We start from the raw sequence: 21,209 nt of genomic DNA on the forward strand, positions 1-21,209 counted from the left end.
CAGGGAACTGGGCCGCTGGCCTTCTGTGCTCTGCCCTGGTCAACCACATATAGGATATAGGGTTCAATTCTTGGGGCCACAGTTTAGGAAGGACAGTGAGGAGATGGAATGAATATAGAGGAATGGGGGAGCAGGATGGTGAAGAGCCTTGAGTTCATGCTTTAGGAATACCTAGAGTAGAAGGAATTGGAGAAGTCATGGGGAAATGGGACGTTAGGTAGAAGAAGGAATAGATTTGTTCTGTTAAGCCTGAGAGAGCAGAACCAGGAGCCATATGGAGTAGCCGCCATATGGAGTAGCCACAAGGAGACTCATTTGATGTTGCTCTAAGAGGCACTTGCTTGTCCCAGAGTGGGAAGACCTGCCTCAAAAGGGGGTGACTTTTCCCTTCTTAAGGGCCTGCAAGCAGAGGCTGGATGTTCATGTCAGATGTGTTAACAGTGGAGATTGTTCTTCAGATCCAGGTGATACTAACTAGCCTTGGAGGGTCCTTCAGACTCTGAGATGCCAGGGTTTGGAATCCGTGCATCCAAACAGTTGGTATAGAGACTTGTTGCTTTGCCTTTATCCATTCCCAGGAGGGATGCTTCACCATCAGTCCTATGAAGTCGTGATTGCTCATAGTTCTGGTATTTTTCCATGGTGTTTTCCTTTGCATAACACTATATTTTAGAGGGTCTATAAACTGTTCTGGCTCTTCTGAATTAATGCATACATTAATTTGTACAGGCCTTTCCAAATTTCCCTATATTCTTAAATTTCCTAGGGCACAATAATATCCCATTATATTCATAACCAGTTTGTTCAGTCATTCTCCAATCACTATGTACCTGCTTTGTTTCTAGTTCTTTGCCACCAAAAGTGGCCCTATATGTATATCTGTATATATATGGGATTTTTCTCTCTGACTTTTGGCCCCCTTGTAGAAAGTGCCTGATAGTTCAACAACTTTGGGGATCCACTTCCAAATTGGTTTCCCAACAGTGTATTAGTGTGCCTTTCTTCCCACAGTCCTTCTAGCATTTACCATTTTTTTCATTAAATGATTAATTTATACTTCTTCTGAAACTGCTTTAGCATACACTTTAACCAATTATCTATCAAGCTGAAGACTCTTGTTCCTATATATTTGTATCAATTCTCTATACAGCTTAGATATCAAATCTTTATCAGAGATATTTGTTGCAAAGAGTTTTTTCCTGATTGACAATTTCATTTCTTATTTTAGTTGCATTGATTTTATGCCTTTCAAAATTTTTATAACTTTATAAAATCATTTATTTAATTATAACAATTATTATAATTATTTAAGAATTCTCCTCCTAACTCCCCATCCACCTATACAAGGTAGCATCTTTTAATTCTTTTATGATATAACCTTTTATAGCTAATCTGAATATCCATCCGAAATTTATTGTGGCCCATGTTGTGAAATGTTGGCATTAACGCAATTCCTGCTAAACTACTTTCTAGTGTTCTCAGCAGTTCTTCTGTAGCCAAGGGGTCCTGATCTGAATAGTTGTCTTCTTGGGTTTATTGAACAATGCTCCATGTAGTTGCTGCAACAGTGTTCAATGGCAATTGCTCCTGGGTGTTGCTTAAATCTATTCCACTGATCACAACTCTTCTAATGTTTAAACAGAACCATGTCATTTTAACCATTAATTCTTTGTAATTGAGTTTGAGGTCAAGTACTACTTGCTCTCATGATTTTTATTGAGATTCTTGAACTTTGGACACTGACTTGCCATGGCCCAACACCCTCAGGTTTATAAGTAAAGTGAATTCACACAGAGTATCTTAGGGTATCTACCTTTTGCCTTTCAGGATTCTTGTGACATTCTATGTTCAATGAGTGGCCCTCAGTCCCTGGAGCTTCTCTCTAGAGACAAATCCTTCTTAACCCCTTGAGGCTCCTTCAATCCATGGTTCATGTTTGCTCTGACATTTTCAGACTACATTGCCCCTAAATTCAATGAACTTTTATTCAATTTTCAGCCCTGAGTTTGGTTTTCCTGCCTACTCATGTACTACCCCTCCCAGAGGTAGTTTTGTCTACATACCTCTAGCACTGTCTTACAGACTCACTACTAGGAGTCTAAGTCTCGAGCAGGATGGAATATTGCTATCATTTCTTTCATTAATGACTAATTTAGCAGATATTCTCCATTGTGAGTGCACAGTTCAGTGCTAGGCATTTAAATTGTTACAGGTCTTTATGAGATATAGTCTGGAACCTGGTAGGGCAGGCAAGAAAAATACACAGAGAACCATCACAACAGAGAATGGAGAAAGCCTCATATGAGAAGTAGACAGTGGTTTGAGGATTCAGGCCTGGGACTGCTCACCTCTGGCTAGAGGTACCAGAGAAGATCTTATGGACAAGGGAGCATCTGAGCTGAGACTTGAAGGATGGCTTGGATTTTAAGAGGCAGAAATGGAAAGGAGGGCATTCCAGGCAAAGGAACCTGAATAAGTAAGAGGGTGGTAGCAGGAAAGCCCTAGTTATTTTGGGCAAAAGGTGAATGGTGCAGGTTGGCTAGAGTGGCAGGTTCCTGTAGGTGAGTGGTGGGAGGGAGAAATGCTCAAAAGGTTATAGTGAAGTGTGAGATGTTGTTTATTCTGTAGGTGGTGAGGAATCATTTGCTGAAGAGTTTTAAGCCAGAAAATGATGAGATCCAAGCAGTGACTCAGTGAGAAGGATCTAGCGATGTGTGTAAGATGAATGGGAGCCGGGTGGGCCTGGAGACAGAGGCCTCAATGAGAATGTCACTTCAGTAGTTTAGGAATGATGTAATGAGTTCTTGGACTAGAGCAGTGGTGAAGAGGCATTGGAGGCAAGAGATATTGCCAAGGAAAGATGTGTGGGGATTTGGCAACCAACTAGATGGGAGTGGGAGAGAGGAATCCAAGATTCTTTGGAGATATTGAACCTGGGTAATGGTGGCACTCTATAATCAAGGTGATTCAAGCTTGGGACTTGGTATGGGGTTATAAATAAGCATCAAGAGGGTAAAGACGTCTAAGGTATTCGAGACAGAAACAGTGATGTAGTCAACTGTGGAGTTCAGCCTGGACAAGAAAGCAAGTAAAGCCACACAGAGAATGGGAAGCTGGGAGACTAGAAATAAGACCTGAGCAACTAGAGGTCATTGTGATGTTGAAGAGCAGTACAAAGGGAAAGGTGGAGAATTCGGGAACTGTGGCTGGAGAGTAGAAGCTTAGGAAATAGAATTAAATGGAAGATTAGAACCAACATGAGATAAGAGATTCCAGATTTAGTTCTCATAACTGGGCACTCCTCAGTTTCTCCCAAAGAGGAAATAATCTCAGATGAGATTGAGTGAGGTATCACCTCTAGGCTGAAGGTGTTGCTGATGCTCTGGAACCATGGCCTAGTCAGACCCTATCTAGAATAGTGTCCAAATTCTGGACAACACTCTTAATGAGCACCCAGTGGGGGGTGGGGGGGCAACCAGGATGATGAAGGGCCTAGTGAGCATGCCATGGGAACATCAGTTGAAGAATCTGAGGTTTGACATAAGGGAGGGCATGTTATCACTGCTGGCAAATATTGGAAGGATTGTGTGGGGAAGAGAACTTAGACATATTCCATGTGGCCTCAGAGGGAAGAATTAGGAGTGGGTGGGAGCATTTTCCCTTATGATAGTGACTGATGATTGGGATCTGCCTCTCCCTAACAGCATTGGTACAGAGTTGGGTGGGGCACATGTTCACCATGTTGTGTCTTCAATGTCAAGAAGGGACTGGCCCAGACGGACCTGTGATTCCCTGATCTAAGAAAGGGGCTCTCTTCTCCAAGCCCAGCATTGGACAAGAGCCAGTCCAGTCAAATGTAAACCAGGCACTATTGGAATGTTTTGATGATCCAGAATTCCATCTCTTCCAAGAGTCCAGTTTCAGACAAGCAGAAGTAATAGCATTTAAAAGGGAGGTAGAAGGGAAGGGAGGAAGCCTTTAGCTCTCCTTGAACTATTATTTTAGAAAGTGGCTGAACCCCCCAGTACCACCCCATCCCCTATTGAGCCTTTTTTTCTGAATTGCACTAGGTGGAAAGGCAGCAAGATCACAAAATCAGAGAATTTCAAGAGTTGGAAGGTACCCTGGTCTCATATAATATAATCCCCCCCCAAAAAGGAAGTGGCTGGAATTCAGCTTTTCTGCTATCCAAAGAGACTCCTTGCAACTGAAGTTTGCTTAGCAAAGCAACTTAGGCCCTTAGCTATTTTCCTGTACCATCAGATAAATTCTTCATCTAGCTACAGAACTCAGCAGTCCTGAGTAGATCCCGCTAAACCAGTCACTTCAGTGAGTTTCATGCCATAAGGTATCTCTGTAAAATAATAAGGCTGATTTCAGATTTTTTTTCCATCAAACACACCAGAACTGTAACATCCACATGAGCCTTCTCCCCTTGAGCAGTGGCCATCTTCTTTTCTCCCCATAAAACAGAACTGGCAAATGGCCTTGAGAGCCTTTTAGCAGAAGTGATTCCCTTCTAGAACCATCTATGTGCCAGCTAGGAGTCCGTTTTAATGCTGGCTCTTTTCTTGAAGTTTCTTGCTGGTCCTGTAACTAGCTTGCAGTGGATATGTACAGGCCATTTTGTCCCTCCCCCTTCCTTTGCCATTTAATTTGACTTATAAGACATCAGGCAAGTCCATTGTTCTGTGAATCTTCTTGGCTTTCCTTGTCCAATGGGCTTGAACCCCTTTCTTGTCTGTATCATCTTCTGCAAAGGGGGGCCTGGATTGATCATAATGCCCTGGATTTCTATATTCTCTTTTTTTGCTAAGGCAAAAATCCTGGATTTTTCCAAGCTCTTCATAACCTGATCCCTCCATACACCGCTGCCCCTCCGGGTCACCACTGCTGTACTCCATTGGCAGTACCCCCCCATGTCACTCTTCATCTCTCCCTCCTCCTAATTTGCCTTGTATCCTCCAAGACTCAGCCTTCTTTCCCAGTCCCCTTAATCTCAGGGCCTCTTCTCTCATTTACCCTCTGGAGAACTTGTTTTGATCTAGTAATTTACGCGTTGTCCCCCCCCACCACCACCTTTAGACTGGGAACTCCTGGAGGGCAATGACTGCCTTTTGCCTTTCTTTATATCTCCAGGGCTTCGCCCAGGGCCTAACAACCAGTGCTCAAGAAAGGCTTGTTGTCTGCCTAATGCATGGCCTGAAGAGTAGAGGATGGAGGTAGTAGTGATGGTAGTAGAGAAGTAGCAGTTGCCTGGCTGCCTACCTGAGAAGCAGTGAATGAGGAGAACCCCATCCCCTTTGCTCAAGCCCAGGCAGTCCACTTCCCAGCATCCCTCAGCATGGCAAAGACAGAAACACTGGAAAATCCTAGTCTAAGGGAATGGGCAATAGAGGGTCCTCACTAAAGAGCAATTAAGATGCATAAAACCCTAAGCACAGTAGATTTAGTATAGAAACTTGAGCTGCCTTGTGGGGCAGGACAGCTGCCTTGACAGGGTCACTCCAGAGAGTTTAGCCATAATGGCTTTTTTCCCCTCTGTTGAAGTTCACAAAGAAAGAGTGGCATCACTTTGCATTCTGGGCAAGGTCAAGAGCCAGCTCAATCTCAACTACCCCCTGGGACCACCAGAAAGAAACCAGGGTGCAGCCAATGAAGTCAAGGGGCAGTGGTATGCATGAGGTGGGGAGGGGGATGACAAAGTGACAGTTTAGGAAGGGGGAGGAAGGATACAACCTTCTCTGATGCCGGCTCATGCCTATTGCCACTCCTATCTCTGCTCTGCCTCCATTTGATTTCCATTGTGCTTTTGAAGGAAACCAAGATGTATCCAGTATGTTTCTTTTGGCTACAGGACAGCAGTTTGATAAACATGCGAGTTTGAGACATTCCTTGTTTAATACAGAGACAGCAGTGAACCCCAAGTCTACCCTGAGGCGGCGACGGACAATTATTGGCTTCCCTCACCTCTCCTTGCGAGACCAAGGTGATCTCCCCAGTGACACTGTACACCAAGCACCCCTACGGAACCTCCCTTGCCTTTGGCCCCTCTTCCCATGCCACACTCCCTGGACCTGGGAGACTAGAATGGGGAGCAGGCCAAGTGAGAAATGGGGTATTGACAGCTCTTGAAGAGGCCAAAGGTGGAAGCAGGCAGGGTCTCTCATCTACCGCAGCAAACATACCTCAGGACAGGGACCAGGGTCCCCAGATTTCTGGGAGCAGCTGGCCAGCCCTTGGAGGGGGCAACTTCATCAACAATTCCTCCTGGAAACCCCCTGGATCAAATATGAGAATGCTTTGAGGGAATTGAACTAACTTGATCTAAAATCAAGATGGTCTCATTTCTTTCCACTTGATTTGAAAAATGATGTCTACAGATGGCAGAGATGTCATGATGACATGGAAAGAGGCCTAGATTTGGAGTTAGAGGACCTAGCTTTGGTGCTCACTAAGACCTGTGTAAGCCTCCGTGGCTTCCCTGGGCCTGTCTCAATGGCTGATTCTGTCACATGACAGAGCTGATCTACACCAGTGGAGTCACACTTCAATAGAAGTCTGGCCACATATTTATTATCTATTTTATTGGGCTTTTATTTATTTTGTCAAATATTTCCCAATTATTTTTTTTTTAGTTTTTGCAAGGCAATGGGATTACGTGACTTGCCCAAGGTCACACAGCTAGGTAATTATGAAGTATCTGAGGCCGGATTTGAACTCAGGGACTCCTGACTCCAAGGCCAGTGCTCTGTCCACTGTACCACCTAGCTGCCCCCAATTACATTTTAATCTGGATCCAGTTGCACTTGGAAGTGTTATGGATATGCTTCCTCATCAATTTCTCTCAACTGTAAATCCATATTTCTATGACAAAAAAATTATGAGATTGGGGGAATCTCCCTAGGGATGAATTAGCAGGAGCTAATTAGCAGGAGTTCCTGGCATGGTGCCTATGGCTAGACCCTGAGAGAGGGGGACACTAGGTTTTCTTTCCCCATTTCATTTCCCTCTTTATTCTGGAGGCATCCATTAATCCAATGAATATAAGAGAGAGACTTCCCTGATCTTGAAAGACTTTGGGGTTTTTGAAGCATTTGGTCTGTTTCCCACTCTTCCCCAGGTCCTATATTGTAAACTCTTATCTTGACTTGGAAAATACAGTAAGTCCTTGGCATGGGTCTCCAAGAAGTAACTCCCAGATTAGCTTTCTTGCCCATTGTACTGTTTGTTTAGGATGTTACTTCCCATCTGCTCATTTGGGTCAATCCAAGGCTTTTTAGCTGACCTTGGTTATGTCCTTGCAATGAAGCAAGTGACTGGCCTTGAAAAGAACTCAAGGGACTGAGAGTTTTAGACAGAATCCTGCTATTCAGTCCCTGTGGTAGGTCACTGACTGTCCCAGTCTTCATCTCTGAAAGGGTCAAGCTGTGGAAGTCCCATTATTGTTGCCAGAGACTCTACCTTCAAGGTCTCAGGAGGAATTTGTGTTAGTCAACAGCCAGTGAGGTTCCAGGGGAATCTATCTTCAATGATGGAATTAACGTTTTTTGTTGATCTCTCTTCTCCAGGTCGGAGCAACGGGCAAGTACACTCTGGCCATGAAGCATGTTCCCCAAAGTTGATTTCCCCGGCATTGAGAAAGACTCCCAGTGACCTAGGAGAGCCTCACCTATCACAGAGTGGCCCAGCTTTACCCAGCATGGAGGGCATGGGAATGGTGTATAGTGTCCCCTCTTCCTGCAATGGAACAAAGGATTCAACATTCTCTCCTCCATGGAAAGGAAGCTGCTTTAATTACATGAGCCCGACTAGTCCTGCCCCTGGAGAGAGCAGTCATGTCAAAGAAAATGGGAAATACCCTTCTACCTGCAATTCTCAGGGGTCTCTCAATGTCCTTAGCCCTGGGAACTTGGAAGAGGCTGGCTCAATTTTGGTTGCTCAGGATGACCAGGCTTGCTGCCCTGAGTCCCCCACTCCAAGAAGCCAAGAGCCAGAGAAAGACTACAAAGGGGGTCCCCTTCCTAGCAGCAAACCGGGGGCAGGGGAGCCTTGCCCAAGGCTAGAGTCAGACCCAAGTGCCTGTAGATTCCGAGAGAGGTCACTGTCTGTGCCAACAGACTCGGGCTCTGTGTGCTCAGTGGATGGGGGCTGTGGAGAGGACCAGCAGGGTAGTGAAACTGGTACCCTGGCCTACCCCAGTGCCAGCTCAGAAGGCAGTGCCAGCACAGACAATGTCTCCTCCGTTGGAGCTGAGCCCAGACCAAGAAGGTCCAAGAGTATCTCCCTCAAAAAGGCCAAAAAGAAGCCTTTGCCACCGATGCGCAGTGTCTCCCTGGTCAAAGATGAGGCTATCCTTCAGCCAGAAGCTGGGCTCAGCTTGCCCAAGGACCAGAGGCCTAGAAGCCTTTGCCTTCCCCTTGAACACCAGGGACATCAGTTTTCCTCCACAGATGCTCAGGGCCACCCAGCTGTGCCTACTCTAAGGGAGACAGAAGGCACACACTTCTCCCACCACTGGTATCTCACTGACTGGAAGTCTGGTGACCCATACCGATCTCTTTCCAGCTCAAGCACTGCCACTGGGACCACGGTGATTGAGTGTGTGCAAGTGAGGGGCAGCTCTGAGTCTCTGGCTTCTCCTTCCACTTCCAGAGCCACCACGCCTTCCCAACTTTCCACCGAGGCAGAAGCCCGGGAAGTATCATCCCCAGGAAGGCCAACGGGACTGATGTCACCTTCCAGTGGGTACTCGAGTCAGTCCGAGACACCAACACCCACTGTTCCCATCGCATCCATGACTCTAGGTCATTTACCTCACCCGAGCAGCAGTGGACGGGTACGGCCAGTAGTTCCAGAGAGGAAGTCATCCTTGCCTCCAACATCACCAATGGAGAAGAGCCCCAAGTCCCAGATGTCATTTGACCTCCCATTGACCCCTCCGGCCCACCTGGACACATTGGGCATGAAGATCTCCCTCCGGGGTAAAACCAAGGTGAGCCGGCATCACTCGGACTCAACCTTTGGAGCCAAGTTGGCCCAGAAGACTAGCTCCAACCAGCCAATTATGCCTGTGGTCACCCAGTCTGACCTGCGCTCTGTTCGACTGAGGTCCATCAGCAAATCAGAACCAGAAGATGATGTTGAGAGCCCAGATCCAGCTGAGGAGCCCAGCCTGGAAGTCTTCACTCTGCCTGAGAGAAAGGTAAAGCCTCCAGTGGCCGAAAAGCCCCCGGTGGCCGAAAAGCCTCCAGTGGCCAAAAGGCCCCAGAATCTGGTTCCCAAGGAGCCTCTACCAACTTCCTTGGCCTTGATCCTAAATCCTGAGACTATGAGCAGCCAGGCCAGGCCCTCCCCTCAAGATATCTATATGGTTGTGCGCAAACCAAAGGTTCTCAGAACCCCAACTAGCCAGAGCCCAGTGGCAGGGACCCTGGAAGAGGAGCGCCCTAAGATGAGGTCCGTGCCAGAGAGGGTCAGTGTCCAGAGTGTAGGGGAGGTGGAGAGAAGGAGAAGTAAGGTCCCCCCTCCTGTGCCGAAGAAGCCTAGTGTGCTGCACCTACCACAGCCAGGGGCCAACACAGGTGAACCAAAGCTGGCTCCCAGTCCTATCATCACCTTGGATGAAGATGTCAACTCTCAGCTGAGCCCTGATGACTCACAGTCCCCAAATGCCAAGGAAGAACTCTTTAAGCCACCGGCTAACAGTGGAATTGAGGCAAACCTTCCAGGTCAGTAAGTCTTGTGATTTCCCAGGCTGAGCTGCCACTAAGGGCAAGTTGGTCCCAGAGTGAGCAATCAGTCCAGGTGGGGTGGAGTCACTCTATGGGGCCACCTTAATCCTCATCTGCCAGTGACAGGAAGATGCCCAAGGTTTACTCTTGAATCTCTAGGGCCAGTACTTCCTCTGTGCTCAGTATTAGGGTTCTGGAGAAAGGATACAAAGATCCCTTGCTCTTGATGAGGTAATATCCTACTGGGGAGAACAACATGTACACCAATTAGTCCATCACAAGGGCTTTTGAAAAATAGAAATTGACCTCCCTGTTTGCCCCTGTCATAGACAGACTATGAAAATTATATTCTCAGTTGAGGCCATAGTGGGAGGAGGGCACTGTGGACAGGGGAGGGCTGAGATAATCCCACACAGTCTCTTCTGAGAGACAGAACTTCAAGGACACATTTGGGTCCATGCCCTGACTCAGTTTCTCTCTTTACCTTAGGAAGTTTCATGGAACAGAGCCCTGAAGAAACTCATTTTGCAAGTGACAAGACAGCAGAATCCATAGCAGAAGATGATGACGATGTATTTGTGACGGCTCGCACAACTGAAGACTTATTTACAGTCATCCACAGGTTAGGGCCAATTTTTATTTAAAGGCATATAGCCACTATCCAGCTGTTACAACAGCTGCTTGCTTGTTTGCTTGCTTTTTTGTTTGTTTGGTTTTTTCAAGACAATAGGATTAAATGACTTGCTCAGGGTCATATAGCTAGGCAATTATGAAGTGTCTGAGGTTGGATTTGAACTCAGGTCCTCCTGACTCCTGGGCTGGTGCTCTGTCTACTGTACCACCCAGCTGCCCCACAGTGATTTCTTGCAGTATGGGTATGCACATCTAAAAATACTGAAACTTGTAGTTTGCCCAGCCTCTGTAAGTCCAACACAGCCAACCCATATTTATTAAACTCCTACTGTGTGCTGGGGGCAGTGCTGGACAAGAGAGATATATAGGCAATGTCAAACAGTCCTGGGCCTCAGAAGGTCCCATTGCTTTCTGGAGAGCCAGTGAGAGGGGAAATAGCTTCATGAAGAAGGTGGCTAGGAAATGGAAATGGAAAGGCAGGAGAAAGAAAAAATGGAAGGAAAGCCAGCAAAGCCCTTTGGAGCCGAGGGCGGAAAAGTCTTCAATGCCAAGCATGGACTTTGGACAGCTCCATTCAATTCATTTGAGCAGTCACTTTGCTCTTCTGGCTTAGAGGAATGGCAAGAGACTGGAAGGAAATGGTAGCAGAGGGGATACAGCTGTGTGAGCTAGTTGCCCAAAAAGAGTCAGTGAGAGGCGATCATCAGAAGATACAGTTGGGACCTACAACCCAAACTTTCTTAGTATCTGTGTGTGTGTGTGTGTGTGTGTGTGTGTGTGTGTGTGTGGTGGGGTGAATGGTGTTTCTATACCCACCCACCTCAACTGATGTCACCAGTGTAAGGACACCATGAAGTTGGAAAGGTATAAACAAGAAGGTTTCTGTACCTTGGGATCTCTTTATCAGCTATAGGCCTCTTTGATCAGGTCAAGATGGGACCAGTTGATTGGCTAACCAAATGTAGTTCCTCTGCCCCTTTGGAGGTCAAACCAAGAAAATTCAACCATGAGTGAGTGTTGCACCTCTCCAGGGTCAGAGGTGGAGCCTAGTCTCTGAGAAGAAATCTCCAGCACCTACTGAACTGGCCCACTGCTAAGTTTTTTCCAACTATTCTTCCAAGACCTCAGAGGCAGCTGGGTTTGTTTGATTAGCCAATCAGCTGATCCTTTCTTGACCCAATCAAATTTCTTCAAGCCTTGTAAAAAGAGCCCAGGGTATCAGTTATCATTTTTACCTCTAAAGCTTTACAATGTCCTTGCATTGATAACATTGAGATGGAGGAGATATATCCCCCTCCCTTATATTTCTTTTACACTCTATTTCATTATTCCAATGGCATGTAAAGATGGTTTTCAACATTCATTTCTGTAAGATTTTGAATTCCATATTTTTCTCCCTCCCTCCCCAAGACAGCAACCAATCTGATCTAGGTTCAACATAAACAATCATGTTAAACAGATTTCCACCTTAGTCATGTTGTGAAAGAAGAAACAGAACCAAAGGGAAAAACCACAAGAAAGAAAAAACAAGAAAAAGTGAAAGTAATTTTCTTCAATCTGCATTCAGATGTCATAGTTCTTTCTCTGGATGTGGACGGCGTTTTCCATCTCTCCCTTATATTTTTGAGACAATAGACTCATGGTTGTAATTCCAGAAAGGGATCTTGGAGTCATTGCCAACTGTACCTTTTGACCCAAACTACTGCTAGGGCCCAAAAGGACAAGATCACCCTGGGCACAGTCCCTGAAAACAGGAGATGCTCTCCTGCAGAGAAGGTATCTGAATATAGACTGAAGGATACTAGTTTTCATTTTCTTTCCTTCTTTCCTTTTTTTGGTTCAAATTTTCTTCCACAACATGAAGATGTGGAAATTTTTTACGTGATTGCACATGTCTAGCCTATTGCTTACTGTCTCAGGGAGGGAGGGATAAAAAATTTGGTTATTCAGAACTTTAAGAAAATGAATGTTAAAAATTGTTTTCATGTATAATCAGGGAAAAAGATAAAATATTATTTTCTAAAAAAATAAAAGAAAGCAGTAATGATAATTCCAGGAGATAAACAGGAAGGGTGGAGATGACAGATGTATGAGTTATTAAGGAAAACTGAGAAGGTATCCCTAGTCTGGGAGAGTGACATTCCATAGGGTAGCTATAGCCTCCCCAACATACCTCTGCATGACCCCATCTGAGCCTGGGGGGGTCAGGGGCTGAACTCAAGGGACACTTTTGCCATCCTCTTGAGACAATACCATCAAATTGGTCAATTTCAGCTACGTTAGGGAGGCTAGATCATTCCTGCTTCCCATTCTACTGCCTCCCCCTGCCCAGTCTTGGGACCACATTTATCTCTATCAACTGCTAAGCAGAAATAAGAATAGCAAGGAAGCAGAGAAATAAGAAAGACAGGACAAACAAGAGAAACTCATGTACTCAGTAAACTGTGGGCCCAAGCTGGTGTCTCACATTTCAGATCCACTGGGTTTTTGCAAGATGTGGGAGACTGACTTAGCCAAAGATGGAGAATTCCATGGCCCAGCCTGGAGTGGTTCCCATAGCATGATTCCCATCTGTTCTCATCATCCGTAAGATAGATGGTATAATCTAGACCTGGAATCGGGAAAATCTGGGCTCAAATCCTGCCTTAGATCCCTATGTTTGGACAAGTCACAGAGGCTTCTCTGAACTTCATTGTCCTTATCTGTAAAATGAATTGGTATAAGGGTCAAAGTGAGATTATGATAATATAAGATAACATAAGATATTAAGGGGAAAGCTAGTAACTAGGGAGATCAGGAAAAGGATGCCCAGAATTCTCTGAGGTCTCTCAAACATTCCAGACAGCGGAAATAGCCCAGGCTTCTTCAGTGACTTCTCACCAACCTCACTTCTCTTCTTTAGGTCCAAGAGGAAGCTGCTTGGCTGGAAGGAGCCCGGAGAAACCTTTGCCAGCAGCAGATTGAGTTCCCATTCGACAGCCAAGAACCCAGTTGCCTCACCAACCAGTGAGGCTGCTATCCCAAGCAGTTGCAGCAGCAGTACTAGAACCACCAGCAGAAATGAAGACTTCAAGGCTCTACTCCAAAAGAAGGGGAGTAAGAGTAGCCTGGGTTCCCGGCCATCAGCAGCAGAGCTGCTCAAGACCACCAATCCCCTGGCTCGAAGAGTCGTCACAGAGTTTGCAGGGGACCAAGACAACACCAATGGGTCTGGTACCTAAACACTTCCAGGATGGTTTGGGGGATGGGAAGCTGGGAAAGACTTCCAAAAGGCAACCACAAGAAAGATAAAAACTTGACAGACCATACATTGATGGTGACATAACATTAACACAGAATCTGGACTATGTGGACTTCAGGGGGAATGTATCCAGACTTCTTCATCTTGGGCTCAGATTAACAAGAGTTTCAGTGAACTTCCAAGATTTAAGGTTTGATTCTTACAATTCTGTCATTATTGACCACTGATGGTCCCCCTAGTGTTTCTGTCTTTTGACCAAGGGCACAGGCACCATGTTGGAAATTCATGGAAATGCTAAGTTAGCTCTTCTCCTGCTAGGCTCGTTTTTTTGTCGTGGAGCTAATTTGGGGTAAGGCTACATTGATGAGGCTTTCCAGCCTGGCTGTAAGTGGTAGGTGGTGGGATTCCCTCCATTCACCTGTCCTGCTCTAACACTCCCCTCTTTAGTGTGGAGATGCCAAAAGGATTGACTTCTTTTTGACCACCATATGAATTCTCCCCAATAGAGTTTGTGGGTTCAATGATGCAAAATGTGGATGTTGCTATTCTTTCCTTCAGTGTCCTATCTTTTTTGGATTGCTTTTCTATACGGAGATCAGGGTGATGAGTCCAAACAAATCTTTAATTTTTGGCTTTGGCTAAGACAGCCAAATAGGGTCATTTCTATTTGGGTTGCTTTGTCCAAAGTGGCAATCATTGGTTCATTCAAAGCACCTCTGTAGGAGGGCTCTCTACCATTTCAAATGTTTGTCCCCAGTGACAACAAGGGACAGCAAGGACCTGTGCCGAAATCCAGTAAGTGCACTGGAAGTCCCTACTAATGCTGCATCCACTTTCATTTACATAAAATTAAAAGAATAGAGGTGGAAGGAAGGAGGTGAAGGGACATTAATCTAAATGAGGATAAGACATCATTCCACCTGCCCAACACAATTCAGTTCCTATTGTGATCTTTTACAAAAGATAAAGGAGATGCTGCTCAGAAAAAAATAGTATTAGGGAGAGGGATATTAAAACAACATAATACCGATTTAAAGGGAGCACTCCTGTTTTAGTCAAGGATTTTTGCTAATTAGGTATTATACTCCCTCATTTCCACTCTGCTAAGGGACTACAAGTGCTGTCAGCAGCCTCGGGATTCTGGCATCCTAGCAAAAGCCTCAGTTACCTTGCCCTAGTTATGAACAGATCTGTTTCTGTTTCTGTTGGTGATGACCAATGGTGAAATGGGGATAGGATAGTTAGGCATGTAAGCTGGAGAAGAAACAAGAAGACAAGGGCAAGGAGCATCATCTGGAGAATGATCTAGTGGGGGGGGGTGTCTATCACCTTCCCTATGGAAAATCATTCGGCAAAAGTACTACGACTTCTAAATAGCTTCCTGGGAGTTGCAACTCTCCTGCTATTCCATGGCAGATGAATGGGCCACAACACTTGTCTGATGGGATACCATGTAGTAACAGAAAAGCTCACACTGGATCCCCCACCTATGGGACCTTGCCTGCCATGAGAGCACTATGCTATCATTGAACAAAAGGAAGCTCCCCAATGGTGGAGAGCCAAACCTGCTCCCCCTAAAGATCCCAAAGCCTTGGCTACACAACCCAGTTGAAAAGCTCCCCTCACTACCCTCCCTGTTCTAGGGAGATGCTAGGCCTGCCTACCTTTGCCCCAGTCAAGGGAGAGGGAACAGAACTAATTCTAGAAGACACAGGGCTGACTTGGTAGATAAGGGTGCCCCCCACATAGACCCAGAACAAAGATATTTGTGGCTTGATGAGGGTGGATCAGTGATTCCCAACCCCAATAAAAAGTACACCTAGGATACCCTGTATGGCCTCTGACCTGGGCAGACCTGACTTCTCCCTTCCCCCTAGTATCTCTCCAGTGAGGCTTGTTCAGTAATTGGAGAAAACTGGCTGTGGATTTGGCAAGTTTCCAATAGCTTCCCTCTTTCTCCAGCCCCAAGCTCCAACTGTGTGAATGACTAGGTCCTCACCTCAACTTGGAGGCACCCAAGGAACACAGATATACTGGTGGGATTAAAACCCTCCATTATCCTTGGGTCTCACATTTCATCCAACATTCTGGGCTAGTAGTGAGGGGCCCTGGCTTAGAATGCCAGCTTTTCAAAGCCTTCTCTTCTCTGAGAAATGAAGGGGTTGAGTTAGCTCTAAGCTCTTGCTCTCTTTCTTTATTGGAACAGTCATTCAGCAACTTCCATTTGGGGGGAGGGGCACTGGGGCTCACATCTGTTATTTCATTAGTGCCTCATAGCACCCTGGGAGGAAGTGCAAATAGGATTATCCCTCCTCCACCCCCATTTTATAGAGGAGGAAATAAAAAAGGATCCAATAAGTGCAGCTTCTAATTAGTGGCAGATCTGAGGCCTAGGCTGAGTTCTTCTGCCTCATGCAAAGAACCAGAACTAGGTCAGGGTGACCCTGGTGTGCTCACATCCAGAGGAGGGGTTGCTTCCTCTCCTTGGTGACCACTGTTCCTGAACCTTGTGTAGTGGTCCTCTCCAGCCCCCATTGCTGTATGGTGGGGTCATTGTCCTCAGAGGATCACCACCATGTCACCCTTCTCTCAGGACCTGCCTTCCCTCCACTAGAGGCCCTTGGAGAGCTGAGGCCAGACTCCTCTGCTAGAGGTACTCCCCCCTGGATGGACTGTATACTGCACTGACTACTGTGCCCACCCTCAACCCCACTCAACTGACTTTGTCTTCATTACTGCTCTGCTTATGTACCATATTCCTCCTGCCCCAAAGGCTTTTTTTCCTGTGGTTAGGACACAAGTTTTGAGTGTCAACATGTTCAGGGAAGCATTCATGTGTACACAACTGTTTATGGCCTTGTACTACATTGTGGAAATACATGTATGAATTTGTATGCTAAATCAGTGTTGATATGATTGTATCCATTGTTCTAAACTGTCTATTTGTAACCCCCCCTTATAAATTAACTAGTCAATGGAAAAAATTGCTCACAGTCAACAGGCAAAGTGTTTGCCCTCTGATTTCCTTTTGCTGTTATATGTGCTCATTTTCATAGCTAGATATGATTTGCCTTCCCATCAATGGCAATGCAAAGTAGATAGTGTGGTGCAAAGATCTCTGGGATTGGCATGGGGAGACTTGCCTTCAATCCCAAGTCTGTGCCTGAAACTACCCATGTGACCTTGTACCAGCCCTTTCCCTTCTCTGGCCCTAAGTTTCCTCCTTTGGCCTTGATGATCTCCAAGGTCTCTTCCAGCTCTGCCCATTCCAGAAGCCTGTTGTGGTCTCAGAGGTGCTTGTCCTCCATTTAAAAATTCAGTGATGGATCAAACATTCTCTGGGCAGCAAGGGCATCTTCTGGTCCTGGTTCTCAGTTCATTGCCTATGTTTATATTTAGTGAACCTTCAGTCTTATCAGGAAATGTTGCTTGATTCTGTCAAAGCAATGGTCTAGGCAGTTAGCCCAAGTTGATTTGATAAATAATGTGTGTTAGGATTGAAGATAAAAAGATAAAAGTAAAATATAAAGGTATTGACCTCATGGAGTTTTCATTCTATAGGCCAGTGTAGGGAACAGAGGCCTAGCTTGGGAGTCCAAGAGTCAAAGGGTCAAAGGCCTAGTTTGGGAGTCAAAGGTTAAATCTAGCCTCTGACCCTTAAGCCCTCATCTATCTCATGAGGGAATTGGACTAGATGGTCTCTCTGGTCCCAACTAGCTTGAAATCCGGGATTCTATGAATCTTAAGAGGTTCCATTCCATCCAACACATATTTTAGTGAACCTACTCTTCTCCAGGCATGAGCAAAGCCAACGTCACTGGAATCTGAGAAAGGCTGAGTGTTGTGTTTGCCTTGTTTTCTTCTCAACCTCTTCCCAGGTGATCACTACACTCATAATCTCCCTCTTTGTCTTTATCAAACCTGCTCTGGAGAAAGGGTCAGGAAGGTAATGCCTTGGCTATCCAGGAATTCTCAACAGTGATGCCCAAAAGTTCAGGAGTGTCATTCTGTTTATATTGTGTCATTGATTCAGGTGACAGGAGCATTTAAAACATTTGTGAAAGGTCTCAGGAAGGGAGGGTGGGATTGTTCCATCCATGCCTCCATTTTCCCTGGAGTTTCCCCATCCCAACATAAGCACCTCCCCACATCCTTTGGAGTTGCTATTGGCAGTCCTTGCATTTGTTTTTTTTCTTTCACATTGTCTTCAAGATAACAGGTGGAGAAACCCACCCCCAAACCCAGCTTCCTCCCTATCTTTGCCTGTATGTGGTAAGATGTTGGTGAAGGGACTTTGACTCAGAGACAAAGGCTGCCTGGGCAAAAGTTTGGCAAAAAGTGTTTTTCTTTGAACATCCAAATCTGTAAGAAATAGAAGAGTTTGCCAAAGAGAGAGAGAATGTATGTGTGTGAGTGTGTGAGATTTGTAATCTTATTTTCTTTTTGGAGAACAAGGTCAATGGTACCAGTATTGATCAGGGAGATTGTGAGAAATCTCAAGTAGACAAAAGATTTCTGGGGCCCAGAATGATCAAAGTGACCACAAGGTCATCAATGTAAATACAGTGTAAGTGGCAACCTCTCTGTGCCTCATTAGATCCAGGTGGTCTTCTGTGAGTTGCTGAGACCCAAAAACTCCATTTTTCTCCCCCACCTCTAGCCAGCTCTTTGCTGTTCTCTCCACAATTAGCTATACTGGCTGGCCATATACAATAAAGACATAGCCCTTAGCTATGCTCAGTCTAGAGCCTTTTACAGCTTGCTTGGCCCTCTCAGAGTTTGGGCCTAGTACTGCCTTTAAGAACCCAGAGGCAGCTACAAGCTGCCATGAGGCTTCAGTAGAGGACTTTAGCATATAGAGAGTCTAGAATGTCCATACTTCAACTCTCCAATGGATCAATGACCCCATAGATGTGGGTCCTCCCTCCAATACTAGATCACAACCCGTCCAAGCCTGCCTACCCTGTGCAATATTTATCCATGTCTTCCCATTCAGTTCACTTACAAGAGGTCCATTCAGTATGCTAGGGACCTTCCTCATATTGTGTGGCCATTGTGAGGATCCCAATGGAGTGCTCATTGGTCCCCATGAAATACATGAAACACTAAAAGTCAAGGTTCCTTAGGCTACTGGACTTGGAGCTGACTCACTGCAGGAATAGGGGGCCCCACAATGAAGAGAAGGGAATCCTGTAGTTAATCAGCTTTTCTAGAAAGGAGCCCATTTCTCTGCTAGAATGAGGAGTGGATAAGGGTGAAGATGGAAGTGGAACACTAATACAGCTGGAAGCAGAGAAGGGAGGATTCAAATGATTCCCAATCCCTTCTTCAGAGTCTTAAGCTTTAAGGTGCTTGCAGCCTACAGACTTTAAGCTTCATTGCTTTCCAATTAGGTTGAGATTATTTCCAGATATCCAAGACAGGAAGACTGTGTTAGCTAGATTTTTCTTTGTGTGTGTACAAATGAAATTAATTCTTGATTTGATGTAAAAGCTTTCTTTATGCAACACTGATGTCAGTCAAATGATAGCTCCCTTGGACCTTTGTACTTCCTTCTCACTGGGACTGTGATCAGGGTAACCAGAGAGCAGCAAATCATATAGAATGATAACTAGGGCTGGGCAACTAGGTCCTTGCCCTAAGGAATGGAAATTTAGAGATGTTTGATGTGAAGTGTAGAAAAAAATGAACCTAGCATCTCTTCATCAGAATTATTAGCTAAGATAGGAAGATGTTTAATGGCACACTTCCTCCCAACAACTGTATTCCAGGTGAGCTTCTTCCACCTTGTACCAATCCAACCCTATCCTTGCTCCTAGCCTTCCATCAATGGTTTCCAGTTTCAAAATTGCTAGTTACAACTTTTATATGAAAACTGGCTGAAGCAACTGGGCACTTGAGCCCAGAGAAAAAGTATTTCATGTCTGATGGGACATGGTTCCTGCCATCACATTTCTTATGGGCTGTCCTGGAGAGGCAGGAGGAGATGAATTTGGTTTAGCTCCACAGACCAGAACAAGGAATAGTGAATAAAAGTTACTTGAAAGAAGAATGTGACTTTGCATAGTATAAAAAAGGACTTTCTGGAGTAGTGAGCTCTTAATTTTGGGAGAGATTCAAACAGAAGATATGGGAACATCTGACAGAAATGTTTAGGGAATTCCTAAATAGGGCACATGAGAGGACTAGACAACCCTACATGTCTGGGATATTGGCTCCACCTTTGGCTGTTACTTTGGTTGGCATCATAGTGAAGTCCTAAGCCATCTACCAAGTACCCCCAAACCAAGATGGCATTATTTCTGATATTACATCAAGCAGATCAGACCACAGAGACACATGTCATCTAGTGGATTGCCCTGGGACCAGCTTGGCAAATTGTCAATTCCATAATCAAGCATGCTTGACCATGTGCTGCTTCATCAAAAGTACTCCAGTCTAGGAGAAACAAACATCTATTTACAGTGTCAAAGGTCATTGAGCAGAATGGGACCTCCTTGTCTCACAGAGGAGGACACTGAGGTCAAACAATTTTTTAAGCTCACGTGGTAACTCTTGTTTTAATGGTGTCAGCTTGTTTAGCAGGAAAGATCTCTCCATTCTTATCTTCATTTCGATGCCTAATCCTTGGGAGCAACAAACAAGAGTGTATTTGGTTGCAACCTTCTGCCTTAGTTAAAGCAATTATCAAATGGTCAAATTCAATTGCAACCTTGGTTGCAATTCAATAAACATGAAAGTCCTTGCTGTGGGTCAGGCACCAGGCTAGGCCCTGGGCTACAAGGCCCCAAAGGAAATGAAGCCTGATCTCAAGGATATTACAAGTGCCACTCCCCACAGAGTTCTCAGTAACAACTGCCTTTACTGGCTGGAACTTTGCTGCACTCTAGAGATTGGACTTCATTTTGCTCCCTCTGCTTTTCAGTCTCTAAGTCCATCAAATGTTAGGCATGCACTGTGCTCACTGTCCTCACCATCCCAAACTGATATCAACCATGTGGTAGTGAATGTAAGCCATTTGTGTTTCCTGACCAATTTTACATTATAAATTGTCTAATCATGTTTCTTCTGGCTGATAGTAAAAGTGATATTCTCTTCTTGTATGTCTCAGGCTCCTTTTTTCTATGCCCTCCAAAGCTTTCAAGGGGAAATATTTCTATGGAAAGCTATTTTCATGACCTCATCACTGGCTCCATGGAGTGAACTCAGTCCTTCAGGGGGTATTCCCATTGACCCACTGTCTGGGTAGTAAGGAGCTTATACCATAACTCACAAAGACAGCTTTACCATTCACAAAGAACATTCCTCAAAACATGGTACAGCAGAAAGAGTACTGGAAATAAAAGAAGCCCTGGTTCAAATCCCACCTCTGCTTGTGTGACTGGGCAAATTACTTAAACTCTCTCAGCCCCAGATCCCTCCTTTGAAATGTGAAAAGTTGGAGTAAATTCTCATTAAGGACTTAAGGATTGGTTTGGTGGTTCTTGTCCTTTCTTGCAGAAGAAGACCAAAATGACATCAGCATTTCAATGTGTCCGACTATGGTTGATCAACCCAGTATGAGCTCCGGATGCTCTACTACAGGTTAGGCACAAATAGTC

General features: G+C 45.2%; 1 protein-coding gene across 3 annotated transcripts in view; it reads left to right on the plus strand.

Annotated features, from left to right (window-relative positions):
- The window catches only part of NHSL2 (NHS like 2), an 80,125-nt gene extending 59,391 nt beyond the window's left edge, over positions 1 to 20,734 (plus strand). The window contains exons 5-8 of one of the 3 annotated variants that reach the window (XM_074201675.1): positions 5,909 to 5,989; positions 7,572 to 9,731; positions 10,224 to 10,356; positions 13,270 to 20,734. In XM_074201675.1, coding sequence (XP_074057776.1) covers positions 5,909 to 5,989; positions 7,572 to 9,731; positions 10,224 to 10,356; positions 13,270 to 13,588 — 2,693 coding nt within the window. In that variant the 3' untranslated portion in view covers positions 13,589 to 20,734. Of the gene's footprint in view, positions 1 to 5,857; positions 5,990 to 7,571; positions 9,732 to 10,223; positions 10,357 to 13,269 lie in introns of all 3 variants that reach the window. The other 2 variants (XM_074201674.1, XM_074201676.1) reach the window with 2 other exon arrangements.
- Positions 20,735 to 21,209: the final 475 nt, after the last annotated feature.

This window comes from Macrotis lagotis, chromosome X, assembly GCF_037893015.1.
Source record: "Macrotis lagotis isolate mMagLag1 chromosome X, bilby.v1.9.chrom.fasta, whole genome shotgun sequence".
Classification (NCBI taxonomy): Eukaryota; Metazoa; Chordata; class Mammalia; order Peramelemorphia; family Peramelidae; genus Macrotis; species Macrotis lagotis.